The following is a 23,402-nucleotide window of genomic DNA, read 5'->3' as shown; positions in this document are numbered from 1 at the left end:
ATCAGAAAATTGTGCCCTTTTTCCCCTCACATGAATCAAGATTTTAGTCACGTACAACTTTATTCTTGTAAAATAAGCATACTACAGCGATCATGTCATTATATTCCAGTTCAGTTTATGCCAAATTACAATTTTGTTCTTATAGTGCAGTTTTCCTAAAATTGTGATTTTATTTGTATACTTCTTTCTGCAAATATTACAACTTTGTTCAGGTAAAAAATGACTTTCTGTAATGGTCATTAAATTTGGACTTTTTTTCTTTTTTCTACCATGTAGTTGTAGTGATGTTATTTTAGTAATTACAATAAAAAAAAAATAAATTCTTGTATTTCTTTGAAATATTACAATTTTGTTTTTGTAAATTGTTTTTCATCTCTCTGCTAATTACAACATAATTGTGGGGGAAATTGCAGCCTTTTTTTATTGTTTTTGTGATTTTATTTTTAGAACTCATGTTTAACAAGCTTTTTCTTGGGTGGAATGTAGTGCTTCTTTACACTTTATCATTACTCTGTTTTTTGCAATAACTGTGTATCAGGTTTTGGAGGAAGAATTGTGCCGAGCCCTGCAGGAGGTATCCAGGTTGCAGAACTATAGCAGTACTTTGGCAGCTTGTGTCTCCATCAAAGAACAGGAGGTGGTAACAAAAGAGGATCAGCTCCATAAACTTGTGTGAGTATTTACTCTCGTGTAAGAAATACAAGTAAATAGTTAACATTTTGGTGTAAAGGTGTTCAAATGAAGTTGTGTGTATGTGGATCACCGTAAGTGCATTGCTTTCAATGCTCAGGCTCGAGGATGACACCGATATTTCCAACCCCGTTTCGCCTAAAGCCACTTGGTAAGCCCTGCATAGTGGATGCGCTTTAAAGGAAGGAGAAAAGGGAAACTGTGCAGGCTTTAGCTAAGCTTTAGTCGATATGATAAAAAAGTCTGGGAACAGTACGCACCTTAGAGGTAATCTCAACCTTTTTTTTTTTTTTTAAACTACCTTTCTGTTTTAATAGCCACGCTGCTCTGATGTGTCAGTCACATTCTGGCTTGCGAAGGGCTCGAATGGTTTAAGCTTGGTGATTAAAGATGGCTCCTTGCGTTAGAGGAACACTTTACGATTGTAATTCCACAGGAACTCGGGGAATTGAGCTGTATTATCGTCACTGTGTTGTACAGTAATTAATTTGCGTGAGACTCGGTTGTCTTGTGTGCAGCTGCGAGTTGGCAGAAGTGCAGACGTTGTACAAACAGAGCACAGAGCACGCGGCGGCGCAAAGCCATCTGATCAAGCAACTGGAGGGACTTAACCTGGACACGCAGAGAGTGCTGAGGAACCAGGAAGAGGCACATACTGCTGACAACACCTCCTGTCAGAGGGTACATATACTGTACACATACACACGCATCAACAAATTTAAATATTAATCAATGACAACACAACTGAACACAAAATGCAGTTTTTAAAAAACTTTTTATTATTAAGGGAGTATTAATTAATATTAACTATGAATTATTATAAATTATTACTATTAATTGTTATTCATTATTAAATCCAAACCTCCATGGGCGTGTGTGGAAAATGAAATTGCCCCCTAAACCTAATAACTGGTTGGGCCACCCTTAGCAGCAACAACTGCAATCAAGCGTTTGTGATAACTTGCAATGAGTCTCTTACAGCGCTGTGGAGGAATTTTGGCCCACTCATCTTTGCAGAATTGTTGTAATTCAGCCATATTGGAGGGTTTTCCAGCATTCCACCTTTTTAAGGTTTTGACAGCTTGCCACACGCTATGCCAATCGATGCCAGCGTGTTTGATCACTCCCTTACCAAACCTATTGCCGTTTGACTATTCTTACATCTTTGTTTACACACTTTGCCTAGCTGTCACTGGCGGCAGCTAGCTAGCTAGCTAGCTTCTGGTCTTCGGACTCCAAATGTGACTTTTTACTTAAGTGACATTCTGTTTTTAACACAAACAAGAAATGCGGTTAGTTCGGAGCTTGTTTTTGTCCCACGGGAAAGCTACAAGTGTATATCATGTTCATTGGGTACGTATTAACTTTCAAATGATACTGAACAATTTTGCTCCTACCTGTTTACCTGGGGCCCTAGGAATTGTATAACGGCGGACCTGGCCCATATCACTCATAAATAAATTGAAAAATGTACATGTACATAATCCATGTGATCGGTATCTGCCAATCTCACTCATGGATGATTGGTATCGGAATTGTCAGCATAAAACCCTGATTGGAGAATCCCTAATGAAAACATTTTTACTTGTATAACTGTTATTTTTTCGTAAATTATATTGATGTCAAAAAACCCACTCCATTTTATTGTTGTTATACAATATAATATCATAGTATCACAGCTGAAAGTTTTTATTTTGGCCAGTTTGCTTGTCCACCTTATTAGGTAATAGTGTACAACTTTGCATCCAACCTTATACAGTGAAACTGTAAAGGTTTAATTTCAAAACAAACCAGGGTCAAACTGTCGCCATCATAAAACCCTTTTATTTACTATACAGGCAGTATTTCTATTAGCATTTAAAACCGTCATACAAGTGTAAAAATAAGTGAACCAGCCTTAACTTTGATAAAATGTGATGATTGGTATAGCCGCTAGCTAGCTAGCCAGCCAACCTTTTGAGGCACTTTTACCCCCTAAAATATTGGTAGGTCTCTAAATTGTCTATGTCAGGCCAACGTTGACCTGCTCGTATACTTATTCCTTTGTACTCTTCCCCTTCAACCCCCTTTATGTATGCTTTTGACAGCTGTACAGCAAATTGAGTCAATGCTACCAGAACCTAATGTCAAGTGAGGCCAAGCTGCGCCAGAGCTACCAGGAGCTGAGCAGCCAGCTGGCTCAGAAAGAACAGCAGATACTGCAACTTCAGGCCCAGCTACAGCAACATCCACAACAGCAGGATGAGGAGCAACTTCCACCACAGCCACAGGCCCCGCAGACAGCAATATGCACCTCAACCATCAGACAAACCAACCTGAAAGTGAGCATCAATTTGATTTTCCAATGTATCAAGTTGCCAAGTGACTGGATGTCCTCTGGCTGCATGTTGGTCACATAGAGGACACCCATTACAGTAGAAGAGATGTGATTCATCCCAGGTTAGCAGTGTGAAAGATGTCACCCCACAACTTGTTTTTTGTTGGCCGCAGCTTGAAAAAAAACCCAGCCCTACATTAAAAATGGCCTGCATCATTAGGGCCACACTGAAAAGACACAATGAAAAAGTATTGGCCTTTATTTGGATATTCAAGAATATTTTTAATACAATTGCAAATTGAATAAATAAAAAAATATATATATAATTGCCTTTAATTGACAAGACTTTTTTTTTTTAATTGTTGATAAAAAAAAAATTAACTAATATATTTGACTTTGTCAAAACAAAAAAAATGCATTGGCCTATAAGATATTGAAATCGTATTTTGGTAATCAGGAAATGTTTGAATTTAAATTTTACATCACAATATTTTTTTTGTATGTACTCAACTATGCCTAGCATATCTGTACTGCACCTGTGTTTATTGGTTTCAACTTTGCAAGTGAATATTACAAACATGTTTTGCAGCAGCTGATTACATTTTTGTAACCTCGGCAGACTCTTACTTGTTCAGTTTTGACTGCTCAGTAATAACCGACGGCGGCGGCGCCCCCGGACTGTCACAGATATCAGCTCCAAATGTTAAGTGAGACGCAATCGCCCTGCACCGCTTAACCCCCGTTAATTTAACCAGAGCTGATGTATAAATGGATCATTTAGCCGGTAATTAATTACAGTACTGACTGTAGTGGTTCCCCTAGTAATTAAAATGGCATTTAGAGGCTAGGCTTTTTAGCATGAATGTTGAGTGTTGTATTTTGTGATACATTTGCAAACATAAAAAAAAACATGTTTTCACTTCTTCCTTATGGGGAATTGTGTGTAAAATTGCTAAGGAAAAAGTATATTTAATCCGTTTTGGAATATGGCTGTAATGTAACAAAAAGAAGTGAAGTGGGGCTTGAATGATATTTATAGGCTTTTATATAATGGAACCACTTAAGTTGTATGATTTGGAGTTTGATCAAAAATATGCCTCTGAGTGTGCACAACATTTGAGATTTTGAACTGCTGCCATCCATGCATGTGTCACAATAATAATTGTTTGTTTGTTGGCATGGGTTTCTAGGTATACCAAGGTATGGAAAAAGTCACTTTTTCAAAACCATTAAAATTGTTCGTCATACTGTCCCTGTGGTATGAGACGGTGACGATCCAGCGCGGCCACTACGTTGAAAGACACTGTCACGTCTTGTGTTATTCCTCACAGTTGGAACTGGGCTTTGATGTGTTGAAACCACAGGTGTGTGCTGTGTTGCTCAAAGTCGGACATAGATAGCACTGGCTTTAGCTGCCTCGTCGCATTGAGCAGTACGGCCGTGCTGTTGTCGCCGTTGTCGGTCGACATAGCCTATTTACTCACATTGAGGGTCAGCAAATGTGGAGATGTGATTCAGAATGAGACAGGAGTCGAGGATAAGTGGAATAAACCGTTTACTCTCCATTGAACAACAAGTAACAACAATTTAACGTCTCATTGCTAACAAGTCACATGACCCAGAAACGGAAGTTTCACCGCTATGAAATAACATACCATTACGAGTTTTTTTTCTTTTTTTTGGTGTTATTTATTTTGTGACCTTCTTGAGCCACTTGATTGCATTTATTTGCATTTTGCTGCGTGTGTGTTTTTGTTTTTTTTTTTTTGCTAAGAAAATATTAATTGTATTGTGACTTGAGTTGCTGGATTAGCCACAGTACATTGCACTGAGTTTTGCGTTTTATTTATTTAGAAAGATTTAATCGAGGGAAAGGCTTCTTGAGAGGTCATCTGTACTTCTGTGAAGAAGGTGTCGGACGTTTTGCTCCTCATCCAAAGAGCTTCGTCAGCGAACTAACAAGTGCTGGTAGCCTAGGCCTTGAATACAGTAAGAGTGGGCGGAATTGGTGTGGCAACACCCTCCTCCTATTGGTTCCTTACACTAAGCTTGGGCGGAGTAGTGGTCTAATCCTCTCCTCCCATTAGCACCTCCGATTAAAGGGAAGTGTAGCTCCCTGTAGTTGGGTATGAACGACTCTGATACTGGCTCGTTAGCATCTATTGTTCTGGCTCGGCCCTGTTTCCACCTCATTTGCATGATTAAGAGCTGTGGGTTTTGGTCTCAGTAACCTGCTGAACACAGGGTCCAAATTAAACCTCAAACCGCCATTCCGATTCAATGATGGGTTCTGTTGAGGGAAAGGCTTCTTGAGACGTCAGCTGTACTTCTGTGAAGAAGGTGTCGGACGTTTTGCTCCTCATCCAAAGAGCTTCGTCAGCAAACTAATAAGTGCTGGTAGCCTAGGCCTTAAATACAGTAAGAGTGGGCGGAATTGGTGTGCCAACACCCTCCTCCTATTGGTTCCTTACACTAAACCTGGGCGGAGTAGGTCTAATCCTCTCCCGCCATTAGCACCTCCGATAAAAGGGAAGTGTCGCTCCCTGAGTTGGGTATGAACGACTCTGATACTGGCTCGTTAGCATCTATTGTTCTGGCTTGGCCCTGGCTCTACCTCATTTGCAAGACTAAGAGCTGTGGGTGTTGGTCTCAGTAACCTGCTGAACACAGGGTCCAAATTAAACCTCAAACCACCATTCCGATTCAATGATGGGTTCTGTTTGACAAAAATAGCTTCCTTTACTCCTCTTTCAAACCATCTGTTTTCTTTGGCCAAAATCTTTACCTCGCTGTCCTGAAAAGAGTGATTGGTTGCTTTAAGGTGCAGATGTACTGCTGATTGAGGACCACTAGAATTGTCCCTGCGATGTTGATAAAGCCTTTTTTGGAGCATTTGCTTAGTTTCCCCAATGTAGTGCTCTTTGCATTCCTCATCTTTACAGTGGATGGAATAGACCACATTGCTCTGTTTTTGGTTTGGAGTCTTGTCTTTAGGATGCACTAATTTTTGTCTCAGGGTATTTACTGGTTTGAAATAGGTAGGAATTTTGTGTTGCCATAAGATCCTCTGGAGTTTTTCGGAGACCCCAGCTACATAAGGGACTACCACTCCTCTCCTTTTTGCTTCTGTGGGCTTTTGGGTTTCTTTCCCTACTCTCTTCTTTTGACATTTGTTAAAAGCCCACCGTGGGTACCCACAGGTTGAGAGCGCTCTCAGGACATGTTGTGTCTCCTTTTTCCTTCCCTCAGCACTAGTTGGTATTTGTTCCGCTCTATGTTGGAGGGTCCTAATAAACCCCAGTTTATGTTGTAGTGGATGGTTTGATTCAAAAAGCAGGTATTGGTCAGTGTGTGGCCTTTCTGAAGACCTCTGTAAGTAGCTGTCTGTCCTCTCCTATAATTACCTTGCAGTCTAAGAAGGCTAGTTGGTTCTCTTTAGCGTCCTCGCGAGTAAATTTGTTATTGGTGTCCACCGCATTGATATGATCTGTTAAAGACTGAATTTCCTGTTTTTTGATTATGACAAAGGTGTCATCCACGCTTTCTTGAGACGTCATCTGTACTTCTGTGAAGAAGGTGTCGGACGTTTCGCTCCTCATCCGAAGAGCTTTGTCAGCGAACTAATAAGTGCTGGTAGCCTAGGCCTTAAATACAGTAAGAGTGGGCGGAATTGGTGTGACAACCAATAGGAGGAGGGTGTTGCGGAATTGGTGTGGCAACCAATAGGAGGAGGGTGTTGCCACACCAATTCCGCCCACTCTTACTGGGACTCTTGCCCGCACTTATTAGTTCGCTGACGAAGCTCTTTGGATGAGGAGCGAAACGTCCGACACCTTCTTCACAGAAATACAGATGACGTCTCAAGAAGCCTTTCCCTCGGTGGACAACTCCTGTACGACTGAGAGCCTACACAGACGCATAGAAAGATTTCAGATATTTTTTATTTATTTTAAATGCGTATGTTCCACTTTCATCGTGTTCTATTGTATGGTTTAGCAATGACTGTTTTGACTTGACTTTTTTTCTTTTTTCAATGAGGATATTTCAAAGTTAGAGCTGTAAATATAAGACCGTGAAATTGTGATATTTTTGCCCAAGGTAATCGTACCGTCAGAATCGCATACCGGCCCATGCCTATTTGTTTGTGTGTGTGTGTGTGTTTATCTTTTTCTTTGGCTTTATTCGCAACATGTATTTAGCCCAAATATGCAAATGTTATTTTTCATTGGAGGTCAACTAGTGTTCCGTGATGGATTGTATTCAACCTTAGATATTATGTATGTCTGTACTATTTGTCTTTATGTGTATAGTGGAACCCGTGTAAGCTGACACAATTTGGAATGGCCGACCCACGTCAACATAAGCGAAAATAGTCGTTGCTTGCACATTTACATGTCAAGGTGGCAAACTTTGTTGACAAAAACGGTTCGGCTCAAATGGGCACTTTTTTAGTAATAATAACTGTGGACTAGGACTTAAAGGATTAATTGACATGAAGTTGTATGATATCCCCATCAGCAGTGTAGTGCATCAACAGTGACTTACATGTGTTACTCTTTCGAATGCAGATTGTTTTGAGAAGCCAAAGTCAACTCAGCAGAACTGCGTTCCCCGTCACGGAAATCCGACCAGAACTGGACCGTCACCGTTGATATACTACACTACAGATGGGGATGTCATACAAAATCTGAACTATCCCTTTGATGAGTTGTTTAACATAGATGAGTTGTCAGCCTAAAAAGGTTCCACCGCATAACCTATTAATATGAAGCTGTGTTTACTGAACATCAGCATCATATCTGCTTTCGGAGTATTTTGTTTCCTAAACTTACATTCCCATTGACACAAAAGTAAACATATAAACAGAATCACCGTCCCAAGGTGTAACACTCAGTCAGGAGAGCTTTCTGTTCCCCCGCTCTGCAATTTCTCTGACTGGCTGCGTACGCACGCGTGAAAAGCACTGAATTAAAGGTGTGCGTATTTGAGCGCGTAATTGCAAATTCCGTAACAACTTCCTCTCGAACACCTGTTAAATTCTAATGCAGCTGCTTGTGCTGGGGGAGATTTTGATTTTAAATTTAAATGTTTGGCTGGAAGTTGCCTGTCGGAGGTGATCAAAGTGCTGATCTCCACGGGAGCGCAGCGCTCATTTGAATACAGACTGCTTTGAATGCCCAACTCTGCCCGCAGTGTTTCTTTTGTAATAATTATCAGTGAGCATGTGGGTAAAGTACAGGGAATACAAGAGGAAGGTGGGTGAGAGGAAAAACATCCATTGTGAGTTAGACATCCATGCTTTCTTATTTTTTATAACAGGTAGATCTTAATTGTCTTTCAGTTCGGAGCATCTGTCTTTCTGCACTCTGCTGTTTGAGAGACCGAGGAGGAGCCATGTTGTAATTTGTAGATGGCCCCTGGCCTGTACATGCTCTTGATATCAGCTATCATAATTGTTGTATGCTAGGGCTGTAACGGTACGCCTAATTCACGGTTCAATACGTACCTCGGTTTTAAGGTCATGGTTCTGTTCGTTTTGGGCACAGTAAAGGGACAAAATAAAACTGCTTAGCTTTTGTGTAAACATCTTTCATGACTTATAATAAAACATAAAAAAAAACATTAAACTGCAACAGTTTGAACAATGTGAATTACAGTATCGCGGTGAATTGGTTCCAGACGCAACCTCAATAAGTGAATTTCCGTGAAGTAGGGATCCTTATTTAGAAATCAAATATTTTCGTAGTTACAGCATAGAAAACCTGTCTACGAACGTCAACATACAGTTTTTAACATTATAAGAGCCCTCTAGATATATAATAACACCCCAATAGTCACTTTTTCACTCATATTACCCAATGTAGTAGATATAATCACAAAATAAGCCATTAAAGACGTAAATGACACTCGTAAATGCTTGTGTGCGTTTCAATAAATGTTTTCCGGACATGTGGATAGGAAGTGATGTTGGGGATTCAGAGTTGAATTTTAGCTGGCCACAACAGTACCTGGACTTGTTATTATGATTATGATCATGATTATTATTATTATATTATATTATATTATTATTATATAGATAATTCATACCTGCAATGATTTTTGCTGACAGCACTAAAGTCTGGTGCATGTGTTAGTAGTGACATCTATTTGGCCATTGTAGACTACAGTTCATCAACACCCTTTAATCCCTTAAACCAGGGGTCTTCAATTAAAATTGTAGAAGGTCAGTTCATGGAAATCTTTTTACATCGAAGGTCCGAACCTCATTTTGCATATTGCATCAAACATACCAGCTCATATGAATATCAAATGTCATGAAAGCCTGCACCCTCCCTATTGTTTCAATACAACACAATTAACTTGGAACCTACATTACGTTTAAAGGAAAACAGGACCCAATGTCACATAAATGATAAAAGGTTTAACTGTACAAACAGTACAATAAATAAAATGACAAGTTATAATTGACAGCCACTTTAAAATAAACAGTGCAACGGTACATCCTATGTTATCCTATTGTTATATTTTTTCTTTGCTTGATTTTTGTTCCACTTTGTATTTACTGTTGAATAAGGTCTCTGCAGCAGAAGCACTCATTCACAGCTCTCCTGTCAGTGAAGGGTTTTTGTTTTGTCCCAATATTCATACAATTCTTAGTGAATACTCATTTTCACGTTGCTGTGCTGTAAATGAATGTGTTATGACTCTCATAGTTTTTATCATCCTGGGCTATAAGCTTCGTTATTATCCGTGGTGTCACATCAGACTTTGGTGGACCCCTTGAAAGATCTGTCTTTTGTTTCGGAATGTTGCGTCACGTTCCCGCTTTAGACCAGCGCTACAGTTTCAGCGCATATGAGACACAGCGGTTTGGCACTGGATCCTGTAAGAATGAACATATATCGGTTTATCTATTCACTTTTAAATGTTCATTTTTCTCTTTTAAGTTTTTGTTACTTTGACGCAAGCCATGGTTCTCTCATTCACATCTCGGGAAGTAAACAATTTCATTGGCTCATTTTAAGTGACGTCACTGTGTTTGCCATCACATAACCATGTGTGTCCGTAAAGGGCCATCACTGGGTCAATATCTGGACCAAGGTCTGCTATCTGGTGATGGCTGCCTTAGACTGTATTTGTATTTTAGTTCATTTTGCCATTTTTATGCTTGAAAATGCTTAATTTAGGCCAAGAATGCATTAAATGTGCTTAATGTGCATGATTTGTTTACTAATAATAGGCTGTAGTCAACAACAAAACACCGGTCATTTATTAATTCATTCATTTTTGGTGAGTGAGGGCATGGTGTTCAACCCGCAAAGCGGTGAGGGACGACTGCGTCACCGAGTTAATTCATTCCAAAAGGTCAGATGAAAACCGAAACGTAATTTTCCCATAGGAAATAATGTAAATCCAATTCATTCCAGATGCCCAAAAATAAAAAAATACATTTTGTAGATAATAATTATAGGTTTACATGCCAAAAACATTGTGAAATATGTATAAATGCCCAATGGATGGAACTTGATGATGTTGCAGACTATTTGTACATCCTGGCGACCTCAAATTTAATAGTGTTTCTCACCTTCTTTATCAAATTGTTGGCAATCGCAACTTTCCTTGGTCCCAGGGCAATTTATTTAGCATAGCAGTTGCAGTCAAGTCAAATAAATGCACGACCAGTGAGTCAGCAATGCGTAATGTGCTTTGTTTGGGTACTTTGTTTGTATACGTATTTCACTGGGAGTGCCAAGTGTTCAAAAACAGGAGACTTTAATGACTAAAGAAGGTTTTCAAGATCTGGATTCTCCTTGGCACCATCGCGAGCTATGACTTCCACTGCCCAAAGACTGGGCTGCATTGTTTTTGTTTATGGAGTAGACGTGTGACTATGGGCAGTTACACTTCCTGTCCCTCATTTAATGTGAACTCTTTTTGCCACTATACTGCACCGAATTATCCAACAACGGATACATGTACCGTTACACGCAGTATACATGTGTCATCAAACAAGGCATCCAAATATAAGGTCAGCTCAAGTGAAACTGCTGTGTCCAAGGTTAACGTCAAACTTGCCCACCAGAAATACAAACGCCTGTCAAACTTAAGTAAAAAATAAAAATAATAAACAAAAACGCATATGCAATCTGCAGACACTTAGTGCCATCGGCTCTTTAAATTTGACATTCGCCAACATCTTTGCACCTTAAAATCTGGTGACAAAAAAGGCGTAAAAGAGAGAAAGAGGGGAAAAAAAAACAGCCACACCTGCTGCCGTCGACACTTAACTCATCAAATCAGAGTAAGAGAGAGGTCTTCACAACTGTATCTTACTGGGGTGTCATCACCTTTTTAACCCCCACCTTCTCAGCAAGGTTGTGATGATTGCATGATCAGAAACCTGGCATCTGGGCTTGACCTTATTAACTGGCAGGGTAATCAACTTCAAGCAAAACAGCAGAAGAAGAGAGGTGGATGATAAATTATTAGTGAAGAAGATTTTGGTCATTTTTTAAATTAAATTGGCCTGTCAAAGTGGAGGGGGCAAGGGATGTTGGCCAAATTATCTGGGGCCTCATGTGTTGCAGAGCCCGGCCATATTGGCGCATCTGTTCCAATTATTTATCATTTCCACGCAGTCAAGAGAACGGACACGTTTGTTGCTTAAAACAGCACATGTGATAATACTCTCTTCATGCAATAGAGGCTGCTGTCGTGCATTTGCACTATTGATGTAAATACCATGCATAGTCTCGAGTCCGCATTCGCTATCTGCACAAATGTGTGGATTTCTGTTGAAAAAAATATTTTTAGTCATGTTGCAGTGTTTATTTACTAGTGCTGCACTACTTGCCTACAGTGTATCTAAGCAGCATAAATCCTAAAGTTAAATGCCCTAAGAGTCGTTCATTTTGTAGTACAACGCATTTTCTAGAAATATCCAACAAAAACATTGTTACATGACTTTAGTTCAGTGAGTATCTAAAGCAAGGGTGTCCGAAGTGTGGCCCACGGGCCATATGCGGCCACAGCTCATTTTTTTACCATTTTTTTAACACCCCTCCAAGTCAGCTCCCCACTTGATACAGACGCAAGTGGACTTTAGCAGCCACACGTAAAAGTACTTAATTTGGAGCCAAAAGTCAAACTCCTGCCCCGGGTTCATATTTAGCACATACCAGATAACCAACAAATGATGAAAACAAAACATCTTGCCTCACACTTAGGGGCTATCCACACGGAAACGTTTTCAAGTCAAAACGGCAAAGTATGTAATCCTTTCAGCCTATTATCCACACGGAAACGTTTTCAAGTCAAAACGGCAAAGTATGTAATCCTTTCAGCCTATTATCCACACGGAAACGGCGTTCTGTGTGACCTGGACCGTCCAGAGTGGGAACATTTGAAAATGCCGGCTTGTCGTTTCCGTGCGGACAAGTAAATCCGCTGCTTTTTGAAAACGATGATGTCACTGACCCGTTGCTGTCACATGACCACAAGTGAGCTTTGACAACAAGCCAACGTAATATCTGAATATTTGGACTGGCATGACTCACCCCAGTCGACATTCTCCTGATATTTTGTATTTCAAAATTACTTTCAGAAGTAATTCCACTTTGCCGTAAGTTTAGACAAGCCTTGGAAAACTGAAGACGACGGACTTATGCACATGCAATCTTTCTTCTTCTATAGCCTAGGCTCGCAAAGTGGGGTCCGCATACCCCAAGGGGTACACAAATTGTAACGGGGGTACATGAATAAAAATTTAAAAAATGAGCGCCTAACACTTTCAATTACGAGTGCGCCTCACGGCGCAATGGAGAACGGAGCAGAAAGCAGGACGGAGACCGCACACCATGTTGTTCATTGCTCTGTGTGCATCATATGAACAAAAAAGTACGTTTGATGATTATTTTGTGCATTAATAGTGTTTAACCTCAAAGATTTTGCACGGTGCAGAAGTGAAAACGGAAGAATGTGAACATCAAACTGGAATAAAAGATATGTAGGATGATTACTTATCTATTTATCAGTATTCATGTGAAACGTTATCCAAAATGTGACCAGGCAAAATACACATTTTGACCCAGAATTACTTTAAAATTAATTCACCAATTAATTGTGTTCAATATTTCAAGTTAATTATTATCAAAAGATGTGTGTTTTTTAAGTGTGCAGGAGTAGGGGGTGCATGGCTTCAGGTTAAATGTCTGAAGGGGTACGCCACTGTAAAAAGTTCGGGAACCACTGTGCTATAGTTTGGTGTGTCTGTGTGGACAGGGCCTTGGGTTGGGACAAAATACTGCTATTGCACGCATTATGTCATACAAACGATACACTTTGTCACTGAAAAAAATGTTGAGATGCAGGCTGTTTTATATACAGCATAATTTATAATCATATCTGATTGGCTTTAGTCTTTTTAGAAGAAGAAAAACTGTCAAAATGGCCCCCGCATCCTTTGATACAGTATATCATCATGTAGCCAAGAAAAAGTGACGATAACCATAGCAAAGGGTGTGGCTATAAAATGAGAAATACAATACACTAAATCTAAGATATATAACAAAAATAATTTTACCAAGTACATTTCATCATAAATACACTATTATTATGCATAAGACAATATGTATGAATTTCTGTAATACACCACCAGTCTGCCAGGAGTCTTCAAATTGTGAGTGGTCTTACTTTATTTTCCTTTTGCATTACAGTGTTTAACTTGTTTAGTTAATTTAAAAAGTGAGCGTGAAGGAGAAAAGAGCATGCAGGTGCAGTGAGAGCAAGACAGCAAGTAGATAAGTGAGAGTCTGAGGAGGAATAAATGAGGGGGGGGGAGGGGGGGGGGGGGGGCTGTCTTGGTAATTACCGAACACGATTAGGTTCTTGGGGGAACTTGTCTGGCACTCGCGGGCCTCGCTGGTGAGTGTGCGGCGGGCCCGAACATATGGAGGGAGGGCTTGCGATGGCGCTCCCCCGAAGCTCGTGACCCGTCTGCTGCCGAGCCCTGCAGCTGAATGCAGAATGAGACTTGCCAGGCCTAATGTTCTACACGTGCCCCATTTACGCCACAAAACAAATCTGATCACTGTTAATTACCGTGCACCTATAATCAGGACACACACACACACACACACACACACACACACACACACACACACACACACACACACACACACACAGAAGAGGTGATTAGCCCTGTTGTGGAAGAAAGTCGCTGCAAGGTTTTTTTTCAGCACTTCTGTTAAAACATCAGAGCACTCCTGTCATGAGGAGGATCTTTCACTAGTGTTTTGCAGTAGGTCCTTAAAAACAGCAGAGCACTCTTGTCATTAAGAGGATCTTTGACTGGCGTTTTTGCAGTATGCCCATTAAAACAGCAGAGCACTCTTGTCATATGGAGGATCTTTGACTACCGTTTTGCAGTAGGTCTATAATAACACCAAAGCACTCCAATAATATGTGGTATCTTTGACTGGTGTTTCTTGCAGTGCGTCTGTTAAAACAGACCATTTTGCATTATGCGCTTAAAAATAGCAGAGCAGAGGATCTTTGACTGGCGTTTTTGCAGTACGCCCATTAAAACAGCAGAGCCCTCTAGTCATATGGAGGATCTTTGACTGGCATTTTTGCAGTACTGTATGTCCGTTAAAACAGCAGAGCGATCCCGTCGTATAGGGGATCTTGGACTGGCGTTTTTGTAGTAGGACCTCAAAAATAGCAGAGCACTCTTTTCATATAGAGCATTTTTGATTGGACTTTTTGCAGTATGTCTGTTAAAACAGCAGAGTGCTCTTGTCAGGAACCTGGTTCATGGTCGGATCCAAACCAGGCTGCGGGAAACTTTCGGCTGAAATGATAAAAAAAAAAAAAAGCCTTAAAAGAATTAAAAATATATATATAAATTTGTTAATAACTACATAAGGGTTTTTTGTTAAACAATATACATTTTGGAATTATTAGCCATTATTTATTTAAAAAAATAATATACAGTTAGAAATTCCATAGTTTTTGCGTGTTTATGTTGTTTGTTGCGAGTGGCGACCCGTCCCGCTTTGTTTGACGGTTCTTGAAATTTCTCCCACGCTGCACAGAGACTACTATACTCTTTTTCCCCATTTTTCCTTCACCTCATATTTGGTCCCAAATTCTGATAGTATGTGGGAATGCATAAAGGTAAGGCTTGATGATGTTAAGTGCTAATGTGCATATTTGTTTGGTGCACAACCTCAAGTTAATTCATGCCAGCACACTGCCTGCTACCACACATCAAACGTTATAATCTTCTCTCTGAAAAACAAAATCCAGGCTCGTACTGGTTGATGGGGGGTCTGTATTCATTTTGTGCTTTGCTCCAGCACACCCCCTAGCGAGGATAAGCGGCATAGAAAAAGGATGTATTAATTTGATGTTGTTCTTGTCTTAGTTTTACACAATAAATATGATAAATTAGAATGCTGTAATGCACAACCTCCGCCCCGGTCCGCCGGAGATTGTGGGAGCACGAGCTGGTCCGTGGGACCAAAAAGGTTGAGGACCACTCATACAGAGGATCTTTGACTGCCATTTTTGCAGTACTGTACGTCTGTTAAAACAACATGGTTCTCCTGATTACCTTTTGCATTAGATCCTTTAAAAATGGCAGAACACTACAGTCATATAGAGAATCTTTGGCTGGTGTTTTTGTCCGTTAAAACAACAAAATGCTCCTGTCATATGGAGGATCTTTCACTACAGTTTTATAGGAAGTCTTAAACACAGCAGAGCATTCCTGTCATATAAACAGTCATATAAACTATATTTGACTACTATTTTGCAGTAAGTCTTCAAAGACAGCAGACCACCACTGTTAAAGAGGGTTTTTGGATAGTGTGTGCATGAGGTCCTCAAACAGCGGAGCGCAAAAATTTTTTTCTGACTTATGTATAATTCATTAGTCATTTGATGACTGTTAATGAATTACAAAGTGGCTATAATCATGCCACACATGCATACATACATACAGTGTAAACGCCATCACTTTCACACACACACACACACACACAGACTGAGGAGGTGATTGGCTCTGCCTTAGAAGTAGCAGGCTGCAAGGTGCATGCCCCCCACCAGGCTAAGGTACACTTGGCATGCAAGTGGGATTCTTCAAAGAATAAGTGCGTGCATATATGTATGAGTGTGTGTGATAACTGGTGTGGAGAGGGACTTAGAAGAAGGACAGTGAGTGGAAGGTAAGCTATGTATATGTTTGTGTGTGTGTGTGTGTGTGTGTGTGTGTGTGTGTGTGTGTGTGTGTGTATAGCCCTGAGTCCTCCCACGCAGTCTGTTTGACCCCCAGCGCGTATGTGCTTAAACAAGCGCCATGTATCCGAAGCGGCACATGGCTGTGCTTCGTTAATGAGGTGTGCTGTGCGAACGCTGAGGTTCTCATCTAATGAGAGCTGGTTTAAAAAAAAAAAAAAAAAAAAAAAAGGCGCACCAGCGGAGGCCGTGTCATTAAGGACGTGGCTCAGCTCCAGAGGCGCACTGCCGCTTGCGTTGTTGACAACGCTATTTATTTACTCAGCCCACACACAAGTTGCGTATTCATCGGGCCTTTCTTAAGCTGCACAATGATGCAGATGAGGAGTAAGAACGTGGAGGATAAATGTCAGAGTGTATTAAATTTTTAAACATGCTCCAGGAGACATTCTGACAGGGAGGCTAAAAGAGTGCTAACTCCGGAGCAGATGGTAAACTGCTGAAGGGAGCTGCAGGAGTCCAAACAAGCACAAAAAACAAGATTGTGCTTTTGATTAAAAACAGAAATGTCACAGATGTTATAAAGTGCGGCTTCGTATCAAGACGCATCTTCATTTGATGCTGGCTATTAATGATGATCAAAGGAAGACCTAAGTCAAGCTGTGATTTTGTTGCACTTTAATTGTGCATCCAAATCATAATTTGTATCATGTACACAGTGGAACCCTAAAAGTCAAACACAACCTGTTCCCATAGGATATAATGGAAATACAAATGATCTGTTCCAGGGTCAAACTGTGTAAAAATGAGCCAAAATGATGCAAAAGCAATGAAACCCTTAAATGACAGGTATAAAGTGTCCTACTGTGTCAGTGACACCAACTGATTTGTGCGACGTGTCACCTCATGCATCAGTTTCCTAAAAAGAGCAGAGAACTCCTGGCATATAGAGACTCTATGACTGGCCTTAACATATTTTTTATGGCCTTATTAATGAGCATGTCAATCATTTGGTGAGGTAAACACTTTTTGGTATAGCAGAGCCTTGTATTGACATTACATACAAAGAATAATAGGGACGGGCCCTTCGCTTTAGAAAAATGTGGCCTCCAGAACAGTTAAGTTGAATCGCCCTGCTTTAAACTAGAACTTTTCATGACTGAATAAACCCTGCCTTGCCTGGTGGTGCTTGAAGGGAGAGCTTCCAGTAGTTGAATGACTGCCCACAGGATGAGCACATTATCACTCATGTATGCTGGAGAAGGTTCCAGAAAGCCTGAGGTCTGCTATGAGATGGTAATGTTGCTCTTAAATCACACCACCAGCACTGGCTCACAGCCGGGCACAAATCTACGATGGTTGTTGTGATGCTGAAGAAAGTTGTTTTGATAGTAAACAGTAGGGGTGTAATGGTACATGTATTCAGCTAAACACGCCTTTTTTGGGGCTTATTAATTTGTCGGAAAAATAAATGCACAAGCAACACAAGAGGGGGTGCATGTTTTGACACATTTTCAATCTTAAAGTTACATACTGTACAGTTTGTGATAGAAATTGATGTCATTTGATCATACAAACAGGGCCACCCCTGGCCAAATTGGGATTTATGATGGAACCTGTGCTGTGTGCCTTTTAAAGGCAGCAGTTGTACCATTACACTACCAGGGACTGACATGTGACTGATATTGTCTTGTCTCTGTTTTTTTCTTTTCCTCTCCTTTGCTTATTGGACGTGAATGTGCCCCCTTGTGCTCTCTGTGAATCGTAGGGCCCTAGACACAGCGTGTATTCTGCGTGTAGGGAGAAAGACGGCCCTGCATACAAGTTCTTGTTATTGCTGCTGTTATAATTTTATGTTTTTTTTAAAGCCACATATTAATGTAAATGAACTTACAGACTGTCTCGCCCACATGCTGACTGGCCTGGCTTTCTCTACACAGGCAGCAGTACCCGAGGATGATGTAGCCACATCTCGGAGCCTTAATTATGAGGTGCCAGAGGACAAGGCCTTGCAGCACATCTCTCCTGTCAGAAGGCAGCAGGTGAGTCGGTGTGCACACAAGTTGCGCTTTTAGCCACTTAGGATGACACGTGTGCGAGCCGCTTCCATGCCCACACTTCCCACACTTTGCGGGTCAGATCAAAGCCACGGAAGAAGCAATATGAAGGCAATGGTCTGTTGACAGTCATGTGATTCATTAGTAAACCCTTCCTTCTTTGCCAACTTTTTGTCCCGGACACCCCCCTCACCCCCTCCTTCTGTGAGCGGGCACGGCGTGTGCTGCTGCTTTCACGCATGCCTTGGGCCCAGGCACCGGCTGATTTACCGCTCCAGCAGTATGTTATGAACACTGAGCTTTTGATCTTCTTGCTGTTCAGACTCTTAAATTTGGCAGGAGATGTTTCTAGATGGCCTCTCTTGCACAGACACTGTTTGATATATACCACTGTCCTCATTAAAGCTTCAACAGGAAGGGGTGGGGGTCCCCTCTCTGTTGTGGTTGTTTATACATGTAATGCAATTAGTTTGCACCAAATACTTAAATAGTATTGATGTCGCTCAATGTGCTTTCTTGGTTGCGGATCACTGGTTAGTTGCCTGAGGAAACATTATAGATCACATTTAAAATAAGTGCAATCAAATATTGACAATGTATTTTTTATCGTATCATACAAGCCATATTTGAAGATTTGATCCATACATTCACAATGTTAGTTGACTTTATTAAGCATGTAGAAAAATGAGGCGACCCTGCTGTAAATTACATTTCTGGCACACCCTATGGGTTCAAAATTATTATTGTGCTCAAAATTATTTGGAAAACATGCTAGCATACATGTAATATAGATGTCCTCAAATAGTCAATGGACAAATACTTACAAAGTCTCAGAGGTGCCCCTGCAGAGGTGTTTTGCTTGACGGTGGCCATGTTTTTCAAGCAATCTTGCTCAAATTTTACAGACGTCAGTCCGCTAATGGTGTGTACCAAATTTTGTGGTGATTTGGCTAAACACCCTAAAGCGAGGGTGTCCAAACTTTTTCCATGCAGGGCCACAAAGGTTTTTTTTTTTACATTTTTTTTTTTTTAGTTTCCTTGTGCACATTGGACACCACTGCCCTAACGGTACAATGGGTCTTTTGGAGAGTGCACTGAGCTGTGAGACAAATTTCAAGTCAGTAAGAGTTGACCAGGTGTGGCCAATTCTATCAAATGCAATCCAATAGAACAGTTTTCCTGGGTTTATCGAATATCTGCTTTGTTTTTGGTCCACGTTAGGGGATTCTACCAAAATTCTGAGGGGGGAAAATATCAAAGTTACAGGAGACACAGATTTTATTCTGGCTTTCTCATTTTCATTAAATTTAAGCGAGTGTTTTGTATTTTTCACCTATTAATATTATAGCGGATTACTTCTTATTACGTTTGTGAGGTCATTGCACGTGTTAATGTGTTACTTAAAACCTGTTTTCTCAGGGCATTCAATCAATTGCAAATGGACTGTTCAGGTTGTCTTAGAAGATGTTTCACTGGTCATCCGAGCAGGCTTCATCAGTTCATGTTCAAAGACTAGGTGGGACACACACCAATCAGACTAGATAGGACAGCTCTAGTCTGAGAGCCTGGTGCCAAGTCCAGTCTATTTAGGAGGAGGCGGGTCCAAACAGCAATGGTTGGCTCTTTTTTGGTGTCAAATGATGATCATTAGGATAGAATGGAGTGGGTCGATGGTCGTTTGGGTGGTATCACCTTTGTTGGAATCCCATTCAGATTTAATGATGGTCATGGACCCATCTGAAACAAAGGTGGCTATTGCCTTCTTTATTTCTTATAGGGTACATGACTGAGTCTTTTAGGAAGGAATGAAAGGGGACAGCATTGTGTGTGGGAGAAAGGTGGTGTCGTAGACCCCCCGCTCTGTTCAGAGATGGTTTCCCTACCTTAACGCAGATGGCTTCCCTCATTCCTCTTTCAAACCATCCTTCTTCTCTGTCCATAACGTGTACATTTTTGTCCTCAAAAGAGTGGTCTTTATCTTTGAGGTGCAGGGAGACTGCAGAGTCTTGACCTGAAGAATTAGCCCGTCTGTGTTGTGCCATGTGCCTGCTCAGTGGATGCTTGCTTTCCCCGATGTAAAAATCGGTGCATTCCTTACTGCACTAGACACTATACACCAGACTGTTGTTCTAGGTATGGGGTGTCCTGTCTTTGGGGTGTACCAACCTCTGTCTCAAAGTTTTAGCAGGTTTGAAGTGTACTTACAGTATATGTTGTGTGTTTTAAAATTCCTTTCTCACGCAGGCCTGAGACATACGGGATGACAATGTTATTGTGTCTGCTACTCTTTTCTTCCTCATCCACCTTGCTTTTGTTCTTTCTGGAACAAGATGCACTTTTCACAAACGACCAGCTGTGGTACCGGCTTTGAGGGCATCTCTCAGGTGCTTATGCTCTTTCTCTTTGGGCTGTGGGCTGGTGGGAACATTATCAGCTCTGTGTTGTAGGGTTCTGATAACACCCAGTTTGTGTTCCAGTGGGTGGTGTCATCAAAAAGTATGTATTGGTCAGTGTGTGTGGGTTTTCTGTAAATACCAACATGGAGGCCCCTGTCATCTGCAATGTGGATGTCATAGTCCAAAAAAGCCAACTTATTGTCTTTGAAATCCTCAAAAAATTGATGTTTTTGTCCACCGAGTTAATGTGCTCTGTAATGTGCTTTTGTCTGTAAAAAGTTCCCATGTATTGAAAATAGGTTGTATTGAGGCAAAGTTCCACCAAAACATATTTGTTTTGGTTTGAGAGCGGATCTTTGGAGGGTGTGCTCAAGGTGTAAACATTGCCTCACAGTTTCCACTGCATTCTGGTTTGGAATACAGTTGAACAGGAAGGTGACGTCAAATGAAACCATAGTTTCATTTTTGTCCAGTTTTATGTCTAATTTTCTTGACAAAGTCCATTGAGTTCTGGATGTGATGTGGTGTTTTGCCCACCAGGGGTGCTAAGATGTTGGCCACATACTTAGCAATATTGTAAGTTACAGAGTTAATGCTAGCGACAATGGGTCTGAGGGTGGCCCCTTATGTTTGGAAGAGCATAAATGCTAGGGATGGTCTCTTGTACGGCTAATTGTTTCTAACTTCTGTAACGTTTGCAGGTGCTCTGATTTTCTTCTTGTACCAACTAGTTGGGTCTCTTTTTAGTCGTTCATATCTGCTGGCATCACTGACAAGTGTAAGTATCTTGTCATCGTAGTCAGTTGTTAAGAATTACTGCGCATCTCCCCTTGTCTGCTGGCAGGATTGTGATGTTTTCATCTTTGCTCAGCAATGTCACGGCTTTTCTTTTCTCGGGGTTGAGGTTAGAAGGGGGAGCCTTGGGAGATAGCTGCCGACACTTTTAACCTAATTTGTTCCTTTACAGTTTCAGTTAGGCTATTTTTCCTAATAGCTGATTCTGTTGCAGGGATCAAATCAAGTATTGGAACTTGCTGTGGTGCCATGGCAAAAATCAAACCCTTTTGCCAATACTTCCTTCTCCGTTTGGGTAAGATTTGTCTGACAAGTTCTTTACACATGTACTGTGAGGTTTCTCATTGGTTGAGTTCCCAGTTTTTTATGCAACTGATGAGCAACAGGTGAGCACCTGATGCTGAGTTGCTGTGTCTCAGTTGTAATTTCTGAAACTTTCTTGTGTGTCTTGCTTTAGTTTTGTTGTGTTAAGGAGTTTGGCCTTTATCGGTGAAATTAATCACCTTTTCACAGACATCCTCAGGCAAAATAGTTTGTAATTTGAGGAGTATTTTGTCTAATTTTACCTTGGGGCTTTCACTGATAAAATGTACTTGCCTTACTCTCTCATTCAAGAGTTCTTTTTGTGCCTTTTCCAGGATTTTGTCTGATTGGATTGATTGGATCTTGCACCAGGCTCTCAGACTAGAGCTGTCCTATCTAGTCTGACTGGTGTGTGTCCCACCCAGTCTTTGAACATGAACTGATGAAGCCTGCTCGGATGAGAGGAGAAACATCTTCTAAGGCAACCTGAACAGTCCAGTTGCGATTGATTGAATGCCTTGAGAACACTGGCTTGGATGAATGAGAATATTCACAGGCTTAAAACCTGTTTGTTTTTGCGATTCATGCTTTCTGCTTACCATATTTGCAACATCGTACATCTCAATTGCATTTTCAGGTTTTGCCTAGACATTAGCAGGTGTAATGCACACAGGTCAGGTCACTGCAGCTGCAAAGCGGAGGTAGACCAAAGGTAGACCAAAGGTAGACCATCACTAAATGATGTTACCGTCTAATTTGCTAAATTGGCCATGACATGTGCATGTAATTGTAATAGATGCTGTACGAAAGAGGAATAACATGGAAGAGACAAAAATTGATTCAAAACCATGAAAAGCAAAACAAATGTTTTACAAATACAAATTAATTGTATTCTGAGCTTCCTGGGAGTGCTTTGTGATGAGGGAGAGGCCCAAAGCAGCATCCACTGCTCGTTGGGCAGAGCGATACGTGCTATCATCTCCAAAAGTCTCCAGTAACACAAGAAAAAGTCAGTAATTGCTAGTCGCTTTTTTTTTTTGAGAAAGAGTCTATAGAGCACTCTGAATACTCTCTAAATATAGAGACAAACTCGCTAAGTTGGCAACACTGATCCCTTCCTCTGTCTTCTTACTCTCTGGCAGACCACGTGCATATGAGGTGTGTTAAGAAGCTGAGTTACCGTGTATAACGCCAGGTACTGTATGGAGTTTTAGTGTTAAGCTACATTCACAGACAGTCCCATAATAATGTGATTGAGTGAGGGCGAACATATAACACCAAATCTATTTGGGGGGTGGGCTCCAAATTTTTATGGGAAACACTTTTATTGTTTCACCAGAAACAAAAATATATTATCTATTGCCATATCATAGAATTGTTGGCCTTGGAAACAGTCAACAGCGAAGATGAATGATCAATTAATTACCTTTGTTGGATGGCAGAATGTATCTCTGAATGTTCTGAGCTCCTGTTTCCACACCAGTGTTGTATTGGGCAGGTTAATGCTGTCAAGGCGTGGATGTGGATCACAACTTCACATCAGTTACGTCTTGTTGCTCTTTTTTAGGCTGCAAACTGAGGCCGAATCAACAGCTCCTCTGCTGG

General features: G+C 40.8%; 1 protein-coding gene across 5 annotated transcripts in view; it reads left to right on the top strand.

Annotated features, from left to right (window-relative positions):
• The window catches only part of cntln (centlein, centrosomal protein), a 185,409-nt gene that overhangs the window by 32,471 nt on the left and 129,536 nt on the right, over positions 1-23,402 (top strand). For all 5 annotated transcript variants that reach the window (XM_054778873.1, XM_054778874.1, XM_054778872.1 and 2 more), the window contains 4 exons: positions 539-672; positions 1,209-1,371; positions 2,778-3,011; positions 18,187-18,288. In XM_054778873.1, coding sequence (XP_054634848.1) covers positions 539-672; positions 1,209-1,371; positions 2,778-3,011; positions 18,187-18,288 — 633 coding nt within the window. The remainder of the gene's footprint in view (positions 1-538; positions 673-1,208; positions 1,372-2,777; positions 3,012-18,186; positions 18,289-23,402) is intronic.

Source organism: Dunckerocampus dactyliophorus, chromosome 6 (genome assembly GCF_027744805.1).
Source record: "Dunckerocampus dactyliophorus isolate RoL2022-P2 chromosome 6, RoL_Ddac_1.1, whole genome shotgun sequence".
In the NCBI taxonomy this organism is placed as follows: domain Eukaryota; kingdom Metazoa; phylum Chordata; class Actinopteri; order Syngnathiformes; family Syngnathidae; genus Dunckerocampus; species Dunckerocampus dactyliophorus.
This window is presented reverse-complemented; position numbering and strand designations above follow the sequence as displayed.